Source organism: Thunnus albacares, chromosome 20 (assembly GCF_914725855.1).
Source record: "Thunnus albacares chromosome 20, fThuAlb1.1, whole genome shotgun sequence".
Taxonomy (NCBI): domain Eukaryota; kingdom Metazoa; phylum Chordata; class Actinopteri; order Scombriformes; family Scombridae; genus Thunnus; species Thunnus albacares.
Genome location: NC_058125.1, coordinates 14,597,677 through 14,620,605, shown reverse-complemented (window position 1 = coordinate 14,620,605; position 22,929 = coordinate 14,597,677). Strand labels below are relative to the sequence as shown.

The window sequence follows — 22,929 nt, the reverse complement described above, 5'->3', positions numbered from 1 at the left end:
AGCTGTGGTTTTCAGTACATTTACCCTTTAATTAACAATGAAGCACACAGTTCTTCCAAACCTTTCTGACTTGTGACCCCCTTAAAGGAACATTTTTGGGAAATGTATGCTTTGCTTTTAAGATTGATACCACTCTTATATCTGTGTGTTAGCTTAGCTTAGCATAAACACTGGAAACATGGGGAAACAGCTGGCTTTTTTCTGACCATGTAGATATAATGTGTTCATTGGTGAGCTTTAGAGGTGCTAATAGGCAGATTTGGCCAGAGCCAGGCTCATTTCCAGTCTGTATGCTAAGCTAAGCTAACTGGCTACTGGCTGTAGTGTTATATTTAGCATACAGCTTACAGAGTGATATCTATCTTCTCATCTAAATCTTGGCAAGAAAACAACTAAGTGTACTTTCCAAATGTGGAATTACTTTAAAATGAGGCCATGTACTCATGACCTGTCATCACTGGTTGCATATGTTGTGAGTTGTGATTATTCCTTCTCAGATTGTTTTATTTGAATATTCTAAGAGGCTTGAAGAGGTCAAGTTATTACACATTTATAACAAAAAAGCCAATATTGGAAGACAGTCTTAAAAAATAAACCACATTAAAGCAAAACAAAAAAAAGATTTTTTCTGCTTTTCCATTCTGTTATCCCGCAATCCCTCAGATTTATGTTGCAATCTTTTGACTCCCAGGGTGGGATAGTGTTCTGTATATCTCTGCCAAGATAAGTGACTACTTGGTATCCCATTGTTTACCACTTCCTCTATCCTCAGACCTTTCACCTACTTTCTATTTCTACTTTAATATTTATATGTGAATTTACATAGAAATACAAGGGCAGAACTTTGACACAGTGACTTTGACTCAGCTTTTAACATTTTCTCTTTAAAATTTTCTCAGTGTATATTTCTCTGTCTTAAAAATGAACTCATTTACATCATATTAAGCATAAAACACCAAAAGAAAAAAAAGGCTTGGACCTGTGGGGCTCATGACAAAAGTAAGTTGTTCAGGCCATTAAGCAAAATTTCCAGTTGTATACCTGTATTTCCACATAATGTGCATCTAATTGCATTGAGATAACTATAATTAAGATAAATTTTCACATCTCAGCCCCCACTTTCTTTCAGTCTCTGTGAAAGAAAATCTGCAGCTTTGCTAGCGTCGCTGCAGAAACTATGTGTGTTAAGTCTTGTGCTTGCTCAAACCACATTCTTTATCGTGGTCCAAACAAAACAGGTCAGTTTCAGATTGTGAGGAGCTACGACGAATCAGACAGGAAATGGTGGGTGAGAGGTGGGGAGCTGGGGGGCTGCTGCATGTGTCTGCTATTGACTTGACTCATGTCCCTTTGAGTATGAGGTGCAATAAGTTAACAAGTATGCACTGGCGTTTGACCAACTTGGACAATCTCAAAATACGAGTATCTTAGAAAATGGGAGACTTTTTTTTTCAAAAGTTTAGTTCCAAGTTGGAAACAAGCAGAAACATCCCTTACAGAGATAATGCATTCCAAAACTCAAGCCAGGCTAGTCTGAAATGGAGAGATAACTGGAATACTGCAGTAGGTAACAGCACACTCCTATCAGGACATGTACTTAAATACTTTAAGTATCATGTGCTTACACTGAATGTGAAAAAGCTTTGCCCAAGCTAATACTTTAGGGTTTGTGTGTACTAATTCTGTTTATGAATATAAACAGTGTATGAGGACTGTTGAAGAATGACCCTAATCAAACATGAAAGTCAATGAAATATGGTACTAGCTAAAAGGTTTATTGTCTTCTAACAAGATTAAGAGCCTACAGCATGCCAGCAGCTCTTTGAGGATGTACATCTGTGTTTGAGGTAAATGCTAACATACTCACAGTGACACTGCTGAGAGGTTGATGTTTTGCAGGTATAATACTGTGTCTACCATCTTAGTTTAACATATTAGGATGTTAACATTTACTTTTAATTAGCACCAAGCACAGCCAAGTATAGCTGAGGCTGATGGGATGTCATTGGTTTTGCAGATATTTGGTCATAAACCAAAATACTGGACAAATGTTGACCTGCTGGTGGTTGTGGATGAAAAGATAAGGGATCAAAAAAATCATAAGGATTCACTATGGATGCACTATATTTCATGGACAAAAACAAAAATGTCAAGGTTGACATTTTTGTTTTTGTGCAGTGGTGCTAGAGGAAAAGTCAGTAGGCTTCATCCTCTGTTGAAAATGAATGTGTATAAAACTTTAATGGAAATCTGCTCGACAGTTGTTGATATATTTTAACCTGAGTATTAGATCTAATGACGTTGCAATTCATAGAGCCATGCATGGCTAAAAATGCTATACTGTGCCATAATCCCTGGTTCCAACAAGAAGATAAAATACTTTTCTCTATAGATTATATTTCAGCTACCTTTTAGGGAAAAAAATCCCCATCGAATATCAGTATCACACTTTGGAGAGGAACCTTTTGAAACTCACACCTTTGTCGCCTTTGTCCTTCCCCGTAACAATGACTTTGTTCATGTAGATGTACTCCTCGTCAGCACCTACATGGAAACAGCAAAAGGTGGTTAACGGGTGACATCAGAATAGTTCAGCACAGTCTTCTTGGAAGTTGCCTTGGTACTCTGAATAAACTAGAAGTAGCTGTTTAAATAGCCCCATTAGACACACTAGACACATAGACTAGGTCATGTATTGTAAAAGTGACACATGCACGATTTGCATCTGCAGGATAAGAGTTGCATTATCCCTACAAATACTTTGGTACACTCTATGCACTTAAGATGAATAAAAATAGGATGAGGACAACTGGATGAAGGATGAAAGTGTCCAAAATGTTGCACCTCTTTAGCCCTTGCACAGTTATTCTACAGGACAGAGCTCCGTGCATGACTCTCCAATACAGTAATCACATTAGCTTTAATCAAACTGAAAATAAGCATGTGATTGGTGCCAGTAAGGAACACAAGACAAGCGCTATTTCGGTAAAATCTTTGGTAAGGTGAGGACCCTGGATGCTCCCTAGACACATTTATTTATTCCTTGATTCCCAGAAGCCTCTGGGTTTTATCATGAATGCGTCCACATTGACTATACTATACTTTCAGTGACAAAGTTGTTGTCTTTTTTCTGATTAGTTGTGAAATTAAATTTCATTTTACTATTGTAGAAGATTGGAGATACCTGTATGCTATAAAAGTTCATTTTGATATGAACTGGATATTTGAGTTACTGTAACTGGAGCAGCTCACAAATCTGACACTCATCTCCATTTGTTGAGGTTGTCTCGCTCTGTTGTATATTCACAATGTGATTTATCTGTATACAATCACATGAGGAGTGTCCTGAAGCATATTTCCCCTTTCACTTGTAGCACAGATGGGAGAGTAGCAAACAAACTTTCATCATGTTTGTCAAAAGTCTGGGATTAAAGGGGGACTTCACCCAAACAAACGGCCCATTGTGCAGACAGTTGAGCCCATTATTGACACCCACTCCTACTGCGACGGGCATTCATCAGACATTAGTCAGAAAACTCCTTGCCTGCACAGATAGAGCACTGTGTCACTTCTATCTTTGAAGTTTTAGAGGATCGCACAGCTAAATATACAATGCAGCTCCTGAACTTTGTGCATCTGCTTAGACCAATCTACACTTCAGAGAAATTTACAATTGTACTTATACTTCATATCAGCATATAATTCAAATTCACTAAAGAAAAATTAGGTGTGGAATTTGTAGAATTCTGCTACAAGAAACAAAAGCTACAGTTTTACCCAGTCAGAAAGTTTTCTCAACCCAAAGTGTAATCCAACTGAAATTTAGTGAATAAAGTCATTATTGTCAGAGTTATGTTTTCCCATGACAATAATAAAGGCACAGTGATGTAAGTGTTTCACATGGTGAGAGGAGCTGAATCTTATTGGACAAATGATTGGGGCAGCTATTAGAGACTCGACTTGACTTCTCTGTGCACTCAAATGTAAATATTTATGGGCCGATGCGAGCAATCAGATCATTTAGGCAACATGGGGAGATGATGAAACCTCATGTCATACACCGGTGTGGAAGACAGCTTAGTGAGAAAAAGACTGTGTTTGGTTTAATGTCGGTCTCAACATGGTGGAGTAATTACAAGCTGGCGAAGACACTGCCATAACTTTGCCACATAAACAGTTTGAACGAATGTCTTTTCTCAAACAATAAACCCTGCGGTTTTGGCACAGCAGGCTCCAGCTGGTTACTGTAACCTGTCATGGGAATTTATTCCGGAGCTGTAGCGCAGTTTTGAGGAAGGTTGTTTAATTGAATTGAATATTTTAGACTACGATTATACCCTGAGAGGAAATCAAACAAAACTCTAACCTTGGGTGATACTCTGGAGAAGGTTTCTCCTTTGAAATAGATATCACAAGGTGAAACCAAACAGCAGCAGAATGAAACGATGTTTTTCCTGTACAGTGAAAACAGATTTTCGGGGGAACGGACTTGAAATGCTATTTATAAACTGCTGCTCAAAGGAAGTGAGCGTCCCCAGAGGATAAATGTAGCTTCGGAAAAATGATACAGCTCAGAGCCAGGAGAGGAAGTATGGAGAGACAAGTCCAGGACCTGAACATGGAAAAGCATGACTGCTTGTGTGTGTCGGACAGAGAGAGACACAGAGGGAGTTGAAAAACCCATATTGGCCTTTTCAATCCAAAAGTGACAGTCAATTTAAAAGAAGTTGGTATTACAAGGATTAGCATGAAGGAAAGATTTTGGGCCAGTATGAGTTCTGGACATACTACTGTCTAATGGTTTCATAACTCTGCAAGTTCTCACTCCATTACATGAAGCTCAGGTTTCTAAAGTAGCAGCAAAATTTCAATCATTATTCCCAATTGATCACACACCTAGGAGCTGAGGCTGATAACATAACTTCCAGCCACAATAAATCCCATCAGCCCACCAGCAGTTGCGCCATTTTCATGTTTAGTGTCATAGCCAGTGAGCAAGAAAAATAAACTTGTCTTGAGCTGTTTGACAGAATACTTTAACAGGTCATGCATCGTTTAATATAGTAGCAAGAGGCATTTTGTTTGCTTTAAGATTGCTTGTAAGTGTAAAACTAATAACCGCAAACATCCACCAAATAAAAAATGGTCATCTGATACAGGAAACCTTCCTTTTAATTCCTAATGTTGTGGTATTAGAGATGTAGGCAAAAATGTTTAATTCAGTCACCACAATGTGGTTTTCAACTACTAAAATGAGCTAAAAGACCCCAAATGTGCTTGATAATACAGGCCTGCAAGAGTATCATTATTACATGGTGGTTACTGAGAGTTTAAAATAGCAAAATAATTCCACAATGGGTCGTTTGATAGCTTCTCATTAGTCAAACTGCCGACGATGTAAGCTTATTGAATTGTGGGAACCACAGGGCATGACAACCCGTTACATAAGGTGCTCTGCATAAAGCCACTGCCAGCTAAAACCCCATATTTAAACATTTGTGGTTAAACTTCAACCAATGAAACTGTCATGTAATCACAAATACCACAACATTCGGAAATGTAAGTGAGGACGAATTATACTGAAGAAATGCTTATGACCAAGCTCTAGTTGGAGATGGCCTTGATCTTAGCAGAAAATATACCTGTTTGTCTTATAGGTGATAACTGGCCAATGCATGTAGGCTAATAGGCTAACTGGTTAACCTCTCCAGTATGCCTGACCTAATTGATTAAGAGTCCCTGTTATGTTGTTATTAAATGCATAGATTTACTGTCTTGGAGCAAGAACTCTAAGACACTCAGCAGCCATCATGGTAGGTAAATGTCAACTCACAGTACTAAATGGTGGTTATTGAGAGAAATATTGTCTTGCAGTGACTTAATCAATAACTGACATCCTGGGAAAAACATAAAAGTAACCACAATGGATTATTTCCAGACTGAAAAACCATTTTTTGCAATGAAATGCTCTACTCTATATACAGTATATCCACTATGCTTTGAAATGGCAGGTCAGTATTCTCTGTTCAAGAACCTACACTTCTACTCTCAGTTTTTTCCTTCATACCATTTGAAGTTCTGTAGGATTGGAGGAGATCGGAGAGCAAGCCCTTTTGGATGGTGGCATTCCCACTCAGGGTCTCCTTGTCCAGGATGAGCAGGAAGCGGTGGAGCTCCGTCAGGAGCTGGTCCAGCACTGGAAGCACACACACAGAAAAGAGGGTCTCAGAGGTATAGCAAAACAAGAAATCCTTCATGCTAAATTTTATTACACATTTCTTGGCGTGAAAACATTTAGGAGACTTTTAAAACAATGGCTTTAGCCTAGAGCTGTCACGATTACTATCCACAAGAAAAAGAAAAGCCTTGACTAATAAAGCTTGTGAAGTTTCCAGGCAGACGCATTCAGAATATTATACTTTAATTTATATCTGATATTAGGGAGTTCAACTCAAGGACTTGTCTTAAAATACTGATTTCAGCTGCTCATTCTCACTGTCTTGCTTTTGTGCTTCAAGCAATGTGTGGCATGCCATCATTTTACATGGTAGAGACTCTTCAGAGGTTTTTGGGAACAGTCGATAACCATTCAGACTTTATGTCATTCAGTCATCTCTCTTCAAACAGTTGCTATTGACAGTCCTTGTTTGAGGTTGTTTTGGGAGTTGTATGGGTTTAGTGAAAGGTCAAGTCAAGAGGAGGGAGGAGCCTGGGCAGGAGTCGGCGGGGCCCCAGTGTCTGGGTGCAGCCCACACACATCCTTCAGGGGTCAGCGCTGAGCTCACAGCCCTCTCCACTGTGTGGGGAGCTCTTTGTGTTTCCTTCACTGTCTCTTGGCCTCATGAATAGGCCCCTTGCTACAGTGGGCCTCAGTGTATGAGGCAGAGGGGGTATAAAGAAGAAAGACTTTATTAAAGGAAAAGGTGGGGCAGATACTGGTGGGGGTGTCATACTCTTCTTAGACACAGGAATGTATAAAATCCCCCCAAGAGTGTGTGCCATTGCCATTTTTAGATGTTTTTGATGATTTACCATAGCTTGTTTCCACTTGACTAATGTTAAAAATAGAAACAAAATTCACCTCCAGAAGACTATAAGCGTATACAAGGTCAAATGTAATTATGATAATGTAAGTAAGTATTGCAGCAATATACTCAATTAGCCTCAAAATCAAGTAAAAAACATCCCTTAAAAATCTTGTTTTTGCTGACCTCCATTGGTTTAACTTCTCACCATGCTGCAGTAATGTACAGGTGTACTCTGGGACCCTGTGACATCACTGGTGAGTGTGGTTAGAGGTTCAGCAGAGCACACTATTGACCACACCCAACCATAGGTGAAACAGACTTTTAGCCAGAGAAGGCGGCAAAACACTGTTATTCAGCCTCTTGTTAAGTTACTCTTTAAATAACAAGTATATGACAGTAAATTAAACCTAAAAAAAGCCAAATCTAAAGCATGAAATATTTTACTGAAAGGAATAGTTTGGCATTTTGGAAAATCCGTTTATTCACTTTTTTACTGAGATTAAATGAGAAGATTGATACCACTCTCATGTCTGCGCAGTAACTATTAAGCTACCATGAGCGGCCAGCTATCTTAACATTAGCTTATCTCAATGACTGGTAACAAGGGAACAGCTAGCTTATCTCTATCTAATGGTAACAAAAAGCACCTACCAGCACTTCTAAAGCTACCTAGATAGAACATTATACCTTGTTTGTAGAATTGGTACAAGAACCAAAGTGTAAAAACAAAAAATCCCAGTTTTACAGCTTGCTTTGTGCCAAACTATTTCTTGGTTGCGGCCAGTAACTTCCTGGATTCTTCACTGGTTGCCATTAGTGTGTTTTGAAAGTGTTGCTCAAGATAATTTCCCTTCTCAATGCACCTTGAAAGTGGTTGAAATTGTGCGCTGAAATCCACGCTCCACATTGTAGATCCTTTGGTCATAGCAAATCAATAATGGCAGATAACAGCCTGTGATAATCATATTACACATACAGTAGCTCTATACAGTAAGTACATTTACTGACTTTACCTGTACACATACATACTAAACTTATATTTAAAACTGAAACACAGGACAAATCGATAGTGGGTCGGGTCAGAGTCTTTGTACCCAAGGAAACTAAAAAGCTGTAACTAAAACTGAAATTGAATACTATTTTTTTAGAGAGAAACAATATTATTCTCACGTGAAAATCATCTGAGGAGGTGAACTCCACTTCAAATAAAAACAAAAACTAAGGAATATAAGGATAGTAAACTGCTCATCTCTGTTTGAACTCTTTTAAAACTGTCAGCTAGTCTGTTCTAGTGGCTCCTTCCGGCTCATACTGATCACTGACCGAGCCCTGTGGGGGAGTACATTCATGCCCTCTCCCCTCCTTTCTACACTCCCACACACATCAAAGGATCCGTCGAAAGAGGGAGATTTCTGCAACATCAGGTGTCAGATCCGGGTAAGCTTTGCCTGTCAGAGATGACGCGAGGCTTTCCTGAAGCTATTGCAAGCTGGGTTGTTTTAATGACTCCTACTCAAGCTGAGTCAACTTCTGCTGAGAGGCCCTGTGGTCATGGATGGAAAACATCACTGCTTTGGACACATATAGACACACACACACACTGAAACACACCGGAGATGTAAAGTAATTAAAATCAGCTTGAACAACGACAAAGACCCTCAAAAATGTTTACTGACTCCTCTGCTGCATGCATTGAAACATTACTAAAATGAGTAAAACTACACACATTTACTTTCATTACATTTCTAATAGTTGTTTAAAGTTGTTTAGCTGCTGATGTTTGGCTGCTCAGCATGAATCTAAACATTTTTCCAGCTTCGCCTCCTTGTGTGTTTGCAGAGATTGACTCAGATGGCCTTTTGGATTGGGGGACCCTGGGAAACGGAGTCAGCTGACAGTACAGGGAGGTCTGTAGCAGGGTTGGCCAGATGCCCACTGCACATCCAGTGAGTGACCGCAGCCTCCACAGTATAAACAATTCACTTCAGTAGAATGGCCAAAAGGAATCTGAGAGACCATCAGAGAGCCAGACTACTACAGTGTTTTCTACTAATCTGATCCAATAAAAAAACACAATAAAAAGGACAGGTAAGAATGAAATAGTGTACATTTTACAGCATAAAGCTCTTTTTTTAATCAGTAAGGTAGTAGTAAAAGTAAAAGTAAAAGTAAGTAAAAGTTTCCAAACACCTACTCTAATCACAAGGCGAATTTCTCTTCCTGCCTGAGGTTGTACTTCCTTGTTTGCCTCATTAACGACAATAAACAACCTAGTTTGTTTGATTTCTCCCACACTAGAGATATCGACCTCTATGGTTTTTGAAAAGGTGCTCTGATAATTTGGCAAATCATTAAGGTATATTTGTAATGTCTGATTAGGTTAAGGCGAAACAATGAAACTGTCAAGGAAGATTAACCCTTATGGGGATTGTTAAAAAGTCTTTTGTTCTGTTTCCCGGATCTCAGTGAAACATGGTGCCACAGTTGCTGAAGCGATTTAACATATTACATTAGAGCCCAGATTACACATAACAAATGTTTCCTGTAGTTTTAGTTGTCACCTACCGTAGGCTTTTATCAGCACTCGTCTGTTTACCTTGTGACCCTGGCTGTGGTCGACAAAGGCTCATTCTCTCAATTTCGCTGAAATCTTAACTGAATAAGGCCTTCTTTTTTTAGCATCTTCAAAAATAACCAACAGAAACTACGCACGTCTTTGCATGCATGTCTGTTCGTGCATCTGGACTACAAATGACAGCTTCTTTGTAATCATTAACAGCCATCGAGCACAGCCGGTAAGCTCCTGTCTGATATGGTTACTAATGTTAACAAGGTTTTACTGAAAAAACATCTGAACGTTAGCTATATATATATATATATATATATATATAGAAAATGTTCATGCATCTTAAACAGTCGAAAATGTATGTGATATCAAATGTTGACTGATATGGGGATTTATAACCAAACAAAACAAAACTATCTGCAAGCTAAAGTACGTAGACAAAAATAGATCAGTAATCAAAAAAAGCCATGTCATGTTTTCATTCAAAGGAGAGAAGGAATTGGACTTGACTCTGTACTGCCATACTCCTTGTTAAATTTGAACAGATCTTCTGCAGAACAAGAGGGTCTTGTCAGGATCCTGGCAGCTTTTCCTGTTCAGAGTGGCTTGAGGCCCTGCATCAACACTGAAAGGCCACATTTTAGCAAAGAAGAGCGCAAGAATTTCACTTTATTAATTAACAAGGCATGCATGGCCTCTCATTTCAATCCAACTGCTTCCAGGTTAAACAGATTTGCTGATACACACTAAACTCCTACTTTGTGGGATAACTCTCAAAGAGATGCTGGAAGAGTATGAGCTGACATGAATCTAATTAGTGTTCCCACCAAGTCTCTGCCAAAAGAAGTGCCTAAAATAAGAAGCACAGAAACAAAACCAAAAACCAAAGACCTAAAAGGAAAGTTAAAAGGAACTGGGACAACAGAAGTCCCCAAAACAGCTTCAGTGTGCCTTGTCAAAAGCTCTGTAGATGGGAAGTGACAGTTTTCTATTATTTGGCATTTCGATGTTAGCAGCAGAGAACTGTCTGGAATTTCTTTTCAATCTCCCATAAGGACTCAGTTGGGTTTGAACTGGTGACTTGAGACAATCATGGTGAGTATTGTATATCGCTTGCATGTTCACCAAACCATCAAGTGATGACTTACATCCTCTGAATGGCAGAAACAAACTCAGATCTTTTGGCCTCTCTTTGTATTTTTTGTGTGACTGGTTTGTACTTCTTCTTCTCTTTTAACTGGCTCCTTTTTTGGCTGGACCGCAACAGCGGGGCCAGTCCTATAAACACGAATGTCCGTGACTGACTGACTGACTGACTGATTGAGTGAGTCATGGACTGAGTGATGACCATTTGTTGGTCAAAGGCGACCAAAGACCACTGAAGCTTGGGACAGCCAAGTATCCCAGAATGCATTTTGCACCAACCGGCAGCAATGGTGGAGATTTTGAGCCAGGCTAAAAGCTGGTCTCACCCAGTCACTTTGCTGCTGACCGGGTGACACCGGCTGGTCATCTCAGCCGCTAGCAGCCCAACCCTTCAGCTTTTCGGCCGGTCAACATCCGTGGTCATCACGGGGAGAACATGACCTGATGAACTGATCTGTGCAGTTCTTTGGTAAATTTCTACTGGCTCTAATGTCTCCATAGCATTTTGATATATGATGTAATTCCTTTTGGAAGATAAATGTTTGTCTTACAGATGAAATCAAACAATTGTAGCTGCCACATTAGTTTGTCTGAATGTAAAGTGAGGCTTCATGTTTTTACTGGACAGAACAACAGTGCTGCCTCTGGGGCTCTATATGTATAGATATCACCACATTTACATAAATATAAATATAGTAAAATTAATTTTATTAAGCTACAGTTAGGTAGGTTTGTTGAAGCTGAGCTGCTGCTGTCAGCAAGTATGCTGCTGTTCCAATTGCAGGATGATCTTACTGTGTCCTCCCTTCCTTGGAAGTTTGGACTTCCGACTTGAACTTGCCAAGTCCGAACTTGGCATACATGGTATTGAGAAAGGCCCTATGTCAAATTGGCTTCAGTCAAAGCCAGGCATACTTCTTCTAGTGTTTCATACACAGTCCAGCCATACACTAGGGTTTGCACCAGTCTTGTTATGTTTCTCCCATCTTAACACATCATCTCTCTTCATCTGTCCTACTTTAAAAACAACTCCTCAAATCCCAGAATATCTATTCATGCTCAAGGAAAAATGCATTTCCAGTGATGTAATATTTGTGCTCTTTTCAAACATGTTTACGACTTTGATCAAAAAAAAAAAGTAAAATGTGTGGAGAATTAAAGAAAACAAAAACAAGATGAAATGTTAAATTATTATATTGCTTCAATCTGATGATGCAAGAAAGTCCACTGAAATGTAAGCGGGCCTTTTTGCTTGTTCAGCTTGGAGCTGCTGGTTGAGGTCTGTTTGGGACACTTCCTTTTCACTCTGAATCACAGTCATATTTTGGGATGTGGTGCAGATGCTTGAAAATAGCTGCAGATGTGCTCACATTGCTGTCTTCACGTCTGGCTAAAAAGTCCACGCTACACTTGCTGAACTTTTATATAACAGGCTCTTTTGTGTTTGTCTGCCTGCATATCTATCTAATGCACCCAGCACCAACCATCAATCCATTCACTTGCCCATTCATTCAATGACTTCATTCTACGGAGGTGCATCTCCTTAGTGCATTTGTATTTCAGATGCTGATCGCAGTGGACACAGCGGCAGCAGGGGAACAGTGGCACAATATGGATGTGGTGCTGTTGTCTCTCTTTAGGCCAGACGGTTTTTCTTGACTAATTGTATGACTAAGACTCACTCCAAGCAGTTTACCAATGAGATGTCCAGCAACAGACTGTGCTTTATGAAACACCGACAATAGCTTGTTCCTGACTATCTCTATTCTTGTTTACACATACACACACACACACACACACACATACACATACACACAAAGTCAATATGACCAGTGCAGTGAATAACTGAATTATTTTATATAGCATGCTATCTTCAGTTGGTACATTAATCAGTTAAGAAATCATGATTAATCTGATCAATTACATTATTTCAATAATTTCTTTGTTCGTTAATCAGAACACAGTGAAAAGTGTTTAATTTACAATAACTCAAAAATGTTGACTTTACAATTAAGTAAAGAAGGGACAATAAATCAGCCTTCCCTCTGTTTACTCCTCATGCTTGCAGCGAGCATTTTGTAAACTCATAAAACTTGTTTACAACAAAACTATTGTCATTCACTCATGATAGAAATCAATTAGCAGTTTATTTGAATGTGATGTGAGCCGTTTAGCTCCCTAGTTGATTCCTCAGACATTGATTCCTTAACTCCTCAAACATACTTGACAAAGTCCAGTCCTTGAGTAGGTAAATTGTACTTGTCTAACTACTTAATAAGAACGTACTCATCTAAGTACGTTAACTTAAACAATTAATCATTCAAATTCATTTTTTTTGAAAGATATTTATAAAAAAAGATTCATTGTAATAAATAAGAAAATGAACTTACATAATTCCATTTTAAAGAAACTGATGATTGGTACTGTAGATCTGTGAGATTGGTTACATCAAAAGATACAAAGCACTAAGTACACAGCATCTATTGGAATCACATGGCTGCCAATGAAAGAGCTATAGCTCCACCTCAAAGGGAAGTGATGACAAGAAGCAGAATTGGAACCAGTGGCCACACACAACAGCACAATGTTTAGATGATAGCGTTCTTTTTTACACCGTTACAGATTCAAGGTGCTTCTGCTTCAGTAGACAGTCACAAACTGACAGACAGAAGGATTTTTTTCTTGTAATTTTTCTCATCATTTGACTGTTTCACACCAAACTTCAAGGGTTAAACACATGAATGACATTGACCTTTGGGTCAATATGTATAACTGAAAGGAGCCACGTATGCTTGCTTCCTTCCAGCCTGGCCTTGCTTCAGTAAGAATGGCAGAAGAATGGCAGAGGCCTATATTAAAACACCAATTTGATTAGCATTTTATCATTATTGGCAGGCACTGGTCTGTATCCCCTCAGCATGCTCAGTTCAGCTGTGGGGCAGGGACTGCATGGACATGGCTGGATTAATCCAAGCTGTGTTTTGGTGTTATTGCCGTAGAAACCTGAATACAAAAAAGAGAGTGTCAACTTGATGACTTCAGAAAAGGGGCCGTCTGTGTCTGATAGCAGCACTGAAGGAACTTTGGAAAGAAGTGAACAAAGTGACAAAAGAGACAAGTAAAAATATAATGGAGGGCGGAAGCAAGATAGGACCTTAAACATGACAGGTAAATGCACAAAGTTCCCTTTCTCTAGCATTATGTTGACCTTCCCTTTAGTTTCAACATAAAGGCAAAGGAAGTTGATGGTTTTGGCATGTCAAGTGCAAATAAAAAGCCTCATCTATTATGCTAAAATACTTTATATTGTTCTTGGAATGAGAGTTAGCAAATATCATTATCATAGATTTATCTGGAACAAACAGAATGTGAAGTCAAATTATTTTACTCACACCATTAAAATAAATTCATGGTTGTTGGGTTTTAAAACCACTGGGATGTGGTGTTTATAGAAAATCCTCCTGAGTTTTTACTCTCCAGCAACACTGCAGAATGAATTATAGCATGGTTTAACGTAGTCAAGAGGTGATTCACACCTGGAACACCAGGTGAATGTTGACTAGCGGACAGGATAGACACTGACAGCACTTTAAATCCAAGCACTCATTCATACATAGACAATGCAGAGGAAAAACTGATTCAAAAGCTTCTGAAGCTACCAATTAATGAATCAAACATGACTTAATTTCCTCCATTATGAAAACTACGGAACAAATTTTGATTTAAGTGGTCCGGAAATAAAAGCTGTATCAGTATTGTAGTCTATTGAGGTCACAAAGGAGAGAAATGAGATGATTGTGGCTGATTGTATACTACTGTAGTGACAGTAAGCGTGTTTTTTTTGTTGTTTTTTTCACACTGTGGGAATCTTTTTGTTGATTAGTTGTGGGAGGAGTTTGAAGCTGTCTAGTGGTTTGGTGTTAGCCAGAGAGTGTACAGAATACACTGGTTAAACACTACAGTACAGCAGCTTTAACATGCCTCCAACCAGAAAAGAGGAACTAATCACTGGATTGATTTGAGTTAGTTATGTTTGACTGAAATGCAAACCTGCCATCCTGTCAGGACTGCACAGGACAGAGAATCACTAATATACTTTGGTCTGTAGCTACTGTAAATGTTGTATCTTTTTTTCTTTTTTGGCAGATAAAAAATAACACTGCTTGTACAATATGCTTGAGGCATGCTGTGATGACAATTAATTATTAAACCGGTTCCATCAGTGTGATTAGAACAAGGGAGACAACATGAAAAGAAACAGAAGCCCCAGTGTCATATGATGAAAAAGATAAAAGGGAATAGTAGCAGTAAGAAAGACCACAAAGAGTCTGTGAGCATAGATGCATACAGTGTTGCATCCTAAAATGATGATCAACAGATTAAGGTGTTAATTTTCATACAGGACAAATACTGCAGAAAGAGGCTGTAAAGACGGAGTCACTTATAAAATGTAGTTTCACTTTCTTTATGAAGTTGCTCTTCTTTCATCTTCCTTCTGCCCAAACTATTGAATCTCGCCTTTATTCCTCTCACGCTTTATCTTTCCGAACACTCTTCTCTTTTTTCCAGTCTTTCTTTAGATCTCTGCTGTCTCTGTTATATTCAGACTTACAGCTTGGCCCGTGGAGAAATCAGGCAGTTTTACAGCCGAAACATGCTAATGGGCTCCAAAATCCAAGTAAATCTCTTTTTTTTTTTATAGGAGGGGGCCTTGGTCTACTTGAGCAACTTCATCTTGATTAGGATGCAATGCATGTTACTGTAGTTTCTGAAGATAAAGGCTCGAGCTGCAGATTCAACACTCCGGCTTAGAGGCATGATGACATGAAGTTTGTGTGTGTGTGTGTGTGTGTGTGTGTGTGTGTGTGTGTGTGTGTGCATGTACGTGGTGGTTGGCTGTGAATTAGCTTACTTTCACACACCGGACTTAAGTCTGATTCGTGACAGGTTGTGCAGCTTTTCAGTCAATGGCTAAGGTTGGGGTTAGGTTAAGGTTACTCGGCAAGTAGTGGTTATGGTTGGGGTTAGCGTAAGTCTCCAGGAAATTAATGGTCTAGGTAAATTTCCCAAAAGTGACCTAGGTAAATATGTGTGCGTGTGTTTATGTGTGTGTGTGTTTGTTGGGGGGGGGGGGTGCACACGACACATTTCAGACTAAAGACCAGTTAATTGGGGACAGCTTGTTCAATTGGGGACAAAGCTGTGTCCCCAATTGAGAAAAAGCTGATTTTTGGGTCAGTGGTTAAGGTTAGGGTACGTCTACAGGAAATGAATCTAAGTCTATGTAATGTCATCAAAAGTGACCTAAGTGAACATGTGTGTGTGTGTGTGTAGGTGTATGTGTGTGTGTGTGTGTGTGTGTGTGTGTGTGTGTGTGTGTGTGTGTGTGGGGGGGGGGGGGGGGGGGGGGGGGGGTGTTTGAAAGGGTATGTATGCAAAAAAGACAGAGATGTGGGAAGTGAGTATTATAGAGCAGAATGAAAATAAAGGCTAGAGGTTAATGCTAGAATCCTTTTCCACAAAAACAAAATCAGCCATTTACTAATATGATATGACACAGAGAGACTGTCAAAGCTTGATGGATGATATTAAAGTGGTATTTCATTAAAATATGTTTTCAGATACTGAAGAGGAGTTGCTGGCTCAACTTGCATGACAGTTTTAATTTACTGGAATGTTAATGCTGAAAAAAAGCATTTTCAAGACAGCAGAATGTCGAAAGCCAATGACTTTTCGTGAAGGGTGTGAGCTGGTGACATAAATGAAAAGTGAAAGTTTAAAATATGACCTCTTAAAGCTGCTCTTATTTTTTTCATATTAACAACGGATGAAATGACTATGTGTAAAATGAAAAGTTGAATCGCTCGCAGTGATGCACCCCCAGAGAGTTATCACCAAACTCTGCAGTTTTAGCCTTTTTCTTATTATTTTAGTTTTACAGCCAGAACCTTTACAGTTTTGGTTGAGTCTCGCTCAAGCTGCAACTACCTTGGCTTGAGGCTGAAGCCAATGCGGAAGTAAGTTAAAGTGCAAGGCCACGGATGGCTGCCAGATACTGGTTCCAAAAAGTCCCTAGCTCCTATTTACACATCTTTTCTTTAGAAATACTAAGTAAATATTGTTTTTCAATGACTCATTATGGTTTCAATCAACCTCTAATAAGGAAATGATTTGGAAATGATTGCTTCATTCGAAGTTAGCACCTGTTAGCAAAATTCAGCTAAAGTAGCTAATGTTAGCCCAATTGTGTACTGCTCAGTGTTCCCAGTAAGCTAGCGTTCGCTTCGGTCTGAGGTAGCGGGATGTTTTTCCAGAGCGTGAAACACAACACCCCGCACTCCTTATTTAGGTCCTGACTCTAAACGGAAAAGATGGCGCCGACAATAAGCAGCAACTCTGGCCTTCAAACCAGCTCCATTGCAAACCAATGGGTGATATCACACCACACCATGGTTCAACTTAATGTGATAATATGTCAATGTTGTGTTTAAAGCTTTTTGCATTGCCCCAAATGACAAAAAACAAAAAAATAAATTAATGCAGGATTAAAGATATTTTTGCACCAAAGCATCCTAAAAGGATTATCTGAGCAGAGTACATGCCGTAAACTCAATGCGACCGATTCAACAGTATAGATAAGTTGGCTATCTTCTTCATGAGGGAATGATAGTAACATTGTGATTCCAGACTAGTTGTTCAAAAGACTCTCTTCCTCTCCCTGTTTTTTCTCACAAACAGACACAAAGATGAAAAATCTGTCTGCCCTGGGCCATGAGGCAGAAGAGACTCTGTATGGGGCCATCTCCTCTTAATGCAGCACACTGCCTACATCCCTCTCTTCTTCCCCAAAAACATTTCCTTGCTCTGCAGGATCACACCAACAGTCAAAGACTGCATCCTAGATGCTCTGAGGTGTGAGAGGTGTGCGCACACATGTATATATCCCTTTGTGTGGGCATTTACCATCAGTCATTTTTCAATTAGGATATAATATGTGTGATAAACTGATTCATGTTTCAAGTAAAAGTGAAGCTTTACAAGCCTTCACAGTCTTGGCTTGATGAGAAAGAAAGCAACAGACTAGAAGCAACTGCTGACAAATAAAAACTAACTACCAATGCCGCCTCAGAGTCACCCACATAAAAGCTTCTCTGCTTAGTTATTATCCCACAGATAAGTGGCCAGGAGGGCTGCAGGGAGAGTACGAACTAGTGAGTGTGCACATGTGCATGATTACAAGTGTGTAGGCTTCTGTTCTCCTGTATTCCTTCAAAAGAGTACCTGGTGAGAAAAAGTAAATCACAATACAGGTCTGATCCAGAGCTCCTGTATCCAATAAACAAAGCCACGTTTGATGTGTCGAAAAATGAACAAGAGCAGGACCCAGAGGGCGAAAAGGGCTGAACTCACATGGAGCACCCGACTGCCACAGAGCAGGAAGACCGTCTTTCTTTTCATCATTTTTATAGCCCAGTCCAGCTTCCTGAATTACCCGCACTCACACTTGCTCCCCGTTGGCAAGTACACCCCATGACACACATACAAGTGAAGCGGCAGAGCTCATGCCAGCCCTGATGGCCTACATCTTAGCCTGTCCTTGCTGAGCTCATGGGAGGTCAAACCCACTAAACCCATTGACTGACTCACTGTCACAAAAGCACCTTTACTCTCATTTCAGCTTGGATTAGTCAAACATTATTTATTTTGACTGCACTGAATTCATTTTAATTGACATGGTCACTGAAGTAAACCCAAAGCTCTGAAACACCAGCTAGAATACCACTTAATGTGAAAACAACTTTAAAGCAACAAGTTTACGTTTTTCACTGCATCATCAAATATTACAAACTATTTAGTGTGCATAAACAATTTATAATAAAAACATGACTATATTTCTGCAGCAACAGCAACAGCTTAATGAGGCTGTACTCAGTCACTGCATTGATTTAAGCTGAACATCAGCATGCTAACATTCTCACAGTGACGATGCTAACATGTGTGAGGGCCCAAAAGTGAAAACAGGAACTAAATAACTCATTAATTGATTAAAAATAAATGAATACATTTTAATTTTGTCAAAGGGAATGAATAAATAAATGTGCAAATTATTTATTTTTTTATTTTCATACTAATTTATTGATCTATTTCCACATTTATTTATTTCCAAATGTATTTATTTCCACATTTTTTCATTAATTTTTGTTTTATTTATTTATTTAGCATTTATTTTTAATTAATCATGGTCATTTATTTATTTTTATTTTTCTTGTGTCATAAATTGCTGATGTTTATTAGGTATAATGTTTACCATGTTCACCTACAGTTTGCATGCTAACATTAGCAATGAGCACAATTATGAGCACTAAACACAAAGCTGAGGTTGATGGGAATGTTTTGCAGGTATTTGGTCAGAAACCAAAGTGTTGGACAGATTAATATTTTGACCTGATTATGGTGCAAGATGAAAAGCTAAGGAATCACCAAAGTTCTTACAATTCATCTTCTGAGGGACATGAATGTCTGTACCAAATTTCATGACAAGCCATAGCTAATAATGGGTGATTTTGTAGCATTTTTAGTTTGTACAGTTTTTAGTTGCATGTGTGTCAACTCAGTTATCCACTATTTCAAAAAAAGGCCATCACCAAGTCTGTCAGTCGGCCTCCATTTGTCTTCTATTTTATTTTGGCACTGATCACAGAACCAGATTATTGTTAAAGACGGCTGACGCTGAAGGAAAAGAAAAGGAACCATCATCAAAGGTCCTGACACTTTTCTGAGTGAAACCCAGCTGTATAAAATGTGAAGCCAGCACAGTGCTTTACTCAGAAACTGCTGGGATCCATAATAACATGGAAAGCAAAACAAGCAAGGGCACTGATTGACAAGGAAAGGAAGATAATAAATACTGGATAAGCTCTTGCAAAAAAATAAACAAGTATGCTTCCATTCCAAAGGTTATGGGAATATTTAAGGAAATTATACTTTTAATTATTACAATATGTGTGTTATATAGGTTTCTATTGTAGGATATTATTCTGAAATGTATGTGATGCTTTCATTATATTTCGGGGTAATCAAGAGTTACTGGGACAGTTCGCATAAACAAAGCCATGTGAGAAAGCTATAAATATTTTTGACAGTCTGACTATTCAACATTTTCTATGTTGAAACATTAGCATGTGGAGTGGTGATTAGCTGCTGGGCAAAGTGACCAATGGGCCAATAATTGCATAAAAAAGTGGTCTAATCATCTCTTGGCAATGCTGCCAAAATACATCCCCTACTGTAATGATTTTCAAACATGTCCCATCACGACCCAAAAGGTCATTCAAACAAAACACTGCTTCAGGTGGTTTCCTTAATTTGATCCTCGTTTCTGGCAGAAGGTGTGAGAATCAGTGACATGAGCTGCTGCAGGAATGAAACCTGCATGAGTCAGGTCTGAGAAACAGGGAGCATATCCAGAATACTAAACAATGCCTTGCCTTGTCACTGGCCTCCATGAAAATTTTCTCAGGTTCCCCCTTACTGTACCCCCTCCACTAACAGCCTGTGGCTGTTAGTATCTAATTCAGTGTCCTGGTGCTGCTGCATACAGCTGCCAGAAGAGTAAACTCCTGCCTTCATTTCTGCCCTTCATACCAGCTCATTCTCTGCACTATGTAACTCTCAGGTGCAAGGTTCATTCTACCTGTCCTCAGCTCTCCCTTTTTCTAATAAATTACATCCTCATTACTCATGTTTCTCCCTACTTAGCCTGAAAATATCTTTGGCTTGTAAATGAACCTCCCCTCTTAATCCAGTCATTGTAATTTGAAAAGTGCAACCATTTCCTTACAGGTAGGGTTCAAAGCCTGATTAGTTGATTGTAAACAAATCAATGCTCATCTTTGCTAAGCACTTTAGGTTTTAAAATACTGAAACGTACTGAAGCAGCCCCAGCCCACCTAGTTTTAACAAACAGAAATCAAGTGAACAGTGTAGCTACCCTGGTGGACAATCAGTGCAACCACATAAATGCTGAAACACAGTGAGACATATCACTCCCTTAAATTTTGTCAGAATCTTATCAATGTATACAGAGATATTGCATGAGCTTAGGGCTAATTATTGATTCATTTTATTTCCTCAATTAATTCATCATTCATTAAGTCTATAAAATGTCATAAAAATGCCCATCACAATTTACCAAAGCCAAAACTGGCATCTAAATAACTTGTGTTGTCCAACCCACATACCAATTTTAAATACATTAAAATGATATAAAACAGAGAAAATCAATAAATCCTCACATTTGAGAAGCTGAAACCAGAAATTTTTTATTTTTTGTTTGAAAAATACCTGTTTGTTGCTGTTTCAGCTCGACACGTGACCGAACGAATGATTGAACTGAGCACAGACCAATCTGAGGCCTCCACATAGCTAATGAAATCCGCTCACAGGTTAATTATACACAGAACACCTCTGCATGCATTTGGCAGCTTACAACACTGTCTATTTACACTGAGAGAGCCAGAAAGAGTGTAGGAGTACACAAACTGGGCTGTCTAGTCAGCTGGAGGACCGAAACGTTGCAACAAGACTGCAATCTTTCAAATTGTGGTGATTCCATTCCAGTTAGACTAGATGCCATTGTTTTCTCAGCCGGACCAGTGAAGGCGAGGACGTGTAGAACAATCATGTTTCTTCCATCAGGTCCAAAGATAACGAACCTCCCCTCTAAGTAGCTTCTGATGTTGCCTTTGATGTTCAGACAGCAAGGTGAGGTGCAGCTCATGGTTGACTGAGGAAGATTTCAGCATTTTGGCTCTTTGTTTATGTCAGTCGGGAAGTTTTAAAATGGCCTTGCTCATCCCTCATGGACAAATAACCACAGGAATTTGAGGTATGCTGTGAGAACAATGTTGCTGCTATTGGAATTTATCAGTGGCCACAGTGTAAACTATTTTATGGAGCCCACTTGGAAGGGAGGCGGTTCAGGGATAAGCAACACATCTTCATATCCTCAGTGGTGAAACAGAGTGCATTCAACTCTAAGTGGTTTCGGTTTGATGCAGCACAGTTGCCCAAAGGCAGCCAACTTATTTGACAAGACAGCCTGTGCATTTTAAGTAGGAACCCACCACCAGGGGACTTTTAAAAATGATTATTAATGTCAGGTGACCAGTAAAACGATGAGTTCTTGCAGCACAGACCAACCAGAACAAGAATAAATGTCTCAAAAGATGTACATGTTTGTTATTGTGTTGGCAAACTGAAAAAAAAGCAGAAATAGCACATCCAGGCTGCTGGCAACATGCAAATGAATCTCATGTATCCAAAATCAAAGGAATGTCATGGGTGGATTTATGTGTCATCTGCATGTAGAAAAAATAAATAAATAAACAGTTGCTTTGGGAGTATTTTTCTGAAAATTGCTATTCTGAAGTAGCATTTTCAGAGAGAGTTTGACTAAAGCCCATCAGGATGCGTTGTCAACAATATCATGGAGAGAGCCGAGGGTTAGAAGTTCCTGTAAATGACACAAAGTTGAAATTCCTCCTCTTACCTTTGTGCTTCTCCATTCCCTCGCTGTTTCACCTTCTTATCTCTCGCTTTTCTCCTCTCATAAAATCAAACAATCCCAAAGTTTGCTGTCAGGAGTGATGGGGCAGCAACTTCTGTGGAATGCAGCCCGGCGCTCCCGTTTTCGACGAATAACCTACACTGACTGGGCTAGACAGAGCCGAGTTGTGACGGAACAACAGCGCTCTCCTCTTCTTCCTAATCTGCTCCACACCGCACCTCCTCCCAGTTTGCAGCATCCAGACTGCAGCGACAAGAAACCACACGCGTTAATTGCTCCTCCAAACATACAGCATAGTGAGTCCTATGATAAATTGCGTAAGAGTTTGACTTGAGTTGTTACATTGAGAGAGGGAGGTGTCGCATCAATATACTTTTGGCGCCTCCTAATCTAAACCTTAACTTTGCCACACAAAAAAACTCAAAACAACAGGGAACCTCGCAATCTTTGGAAAGGTGATCCTGTCAGAAATGTGGATTCAGTCTATTGTATAAAAAGTCTGTCTAACTACATTTCATCCACAGATCAGCTAGAAACACAAGAAATTATGTTTGAATCATGTTTAAACATAAAGACATAAAGACAATGGCATCGATATAACCTCATCACGCATTCATGCA

The 22,929-nt window shown here is 39.3% G+C and overlaps 1 protein-coding gene across 2 annotated transcripts in view; it reads right to left on the bottom strand.

Annotated features, from left to right (window-relative positions):
• afap1l2 (actin filament associated protein 1-like 2) overlaps positions 1-22,483 on the bottom strand; it is a 41,146-nt gene extending 18,663 nt beyond the window's left edge. The window contains exons 1-3 of one of the 2 annotated variants that reach the window (XM_044337913.1): positions 22,292-22,483; positions 6,068-6,196; positions 2,479-2,544 (exon numbers count right to left, since the gene is read on the bottom strand). In XM_044337913.1, coding sequence (XP_044193848.1) covers positions 2,479-2,544; positions 6,068-6,196; positions 22,292-22,307 — 211 coding nt within the window. In that variant the 5' untranslated portion in view covers positions 22,308-22,483. The remainder of the gene's footprint in view (positions 1-2,478; positions 2,545-6,067; positions 6,197-22,291) is intronic. The other variant, XM_044337914.1, reaches the window with a different exon arrangement.
• Positions 22,484-22,929: the final 446 nt, after the last annotated feature.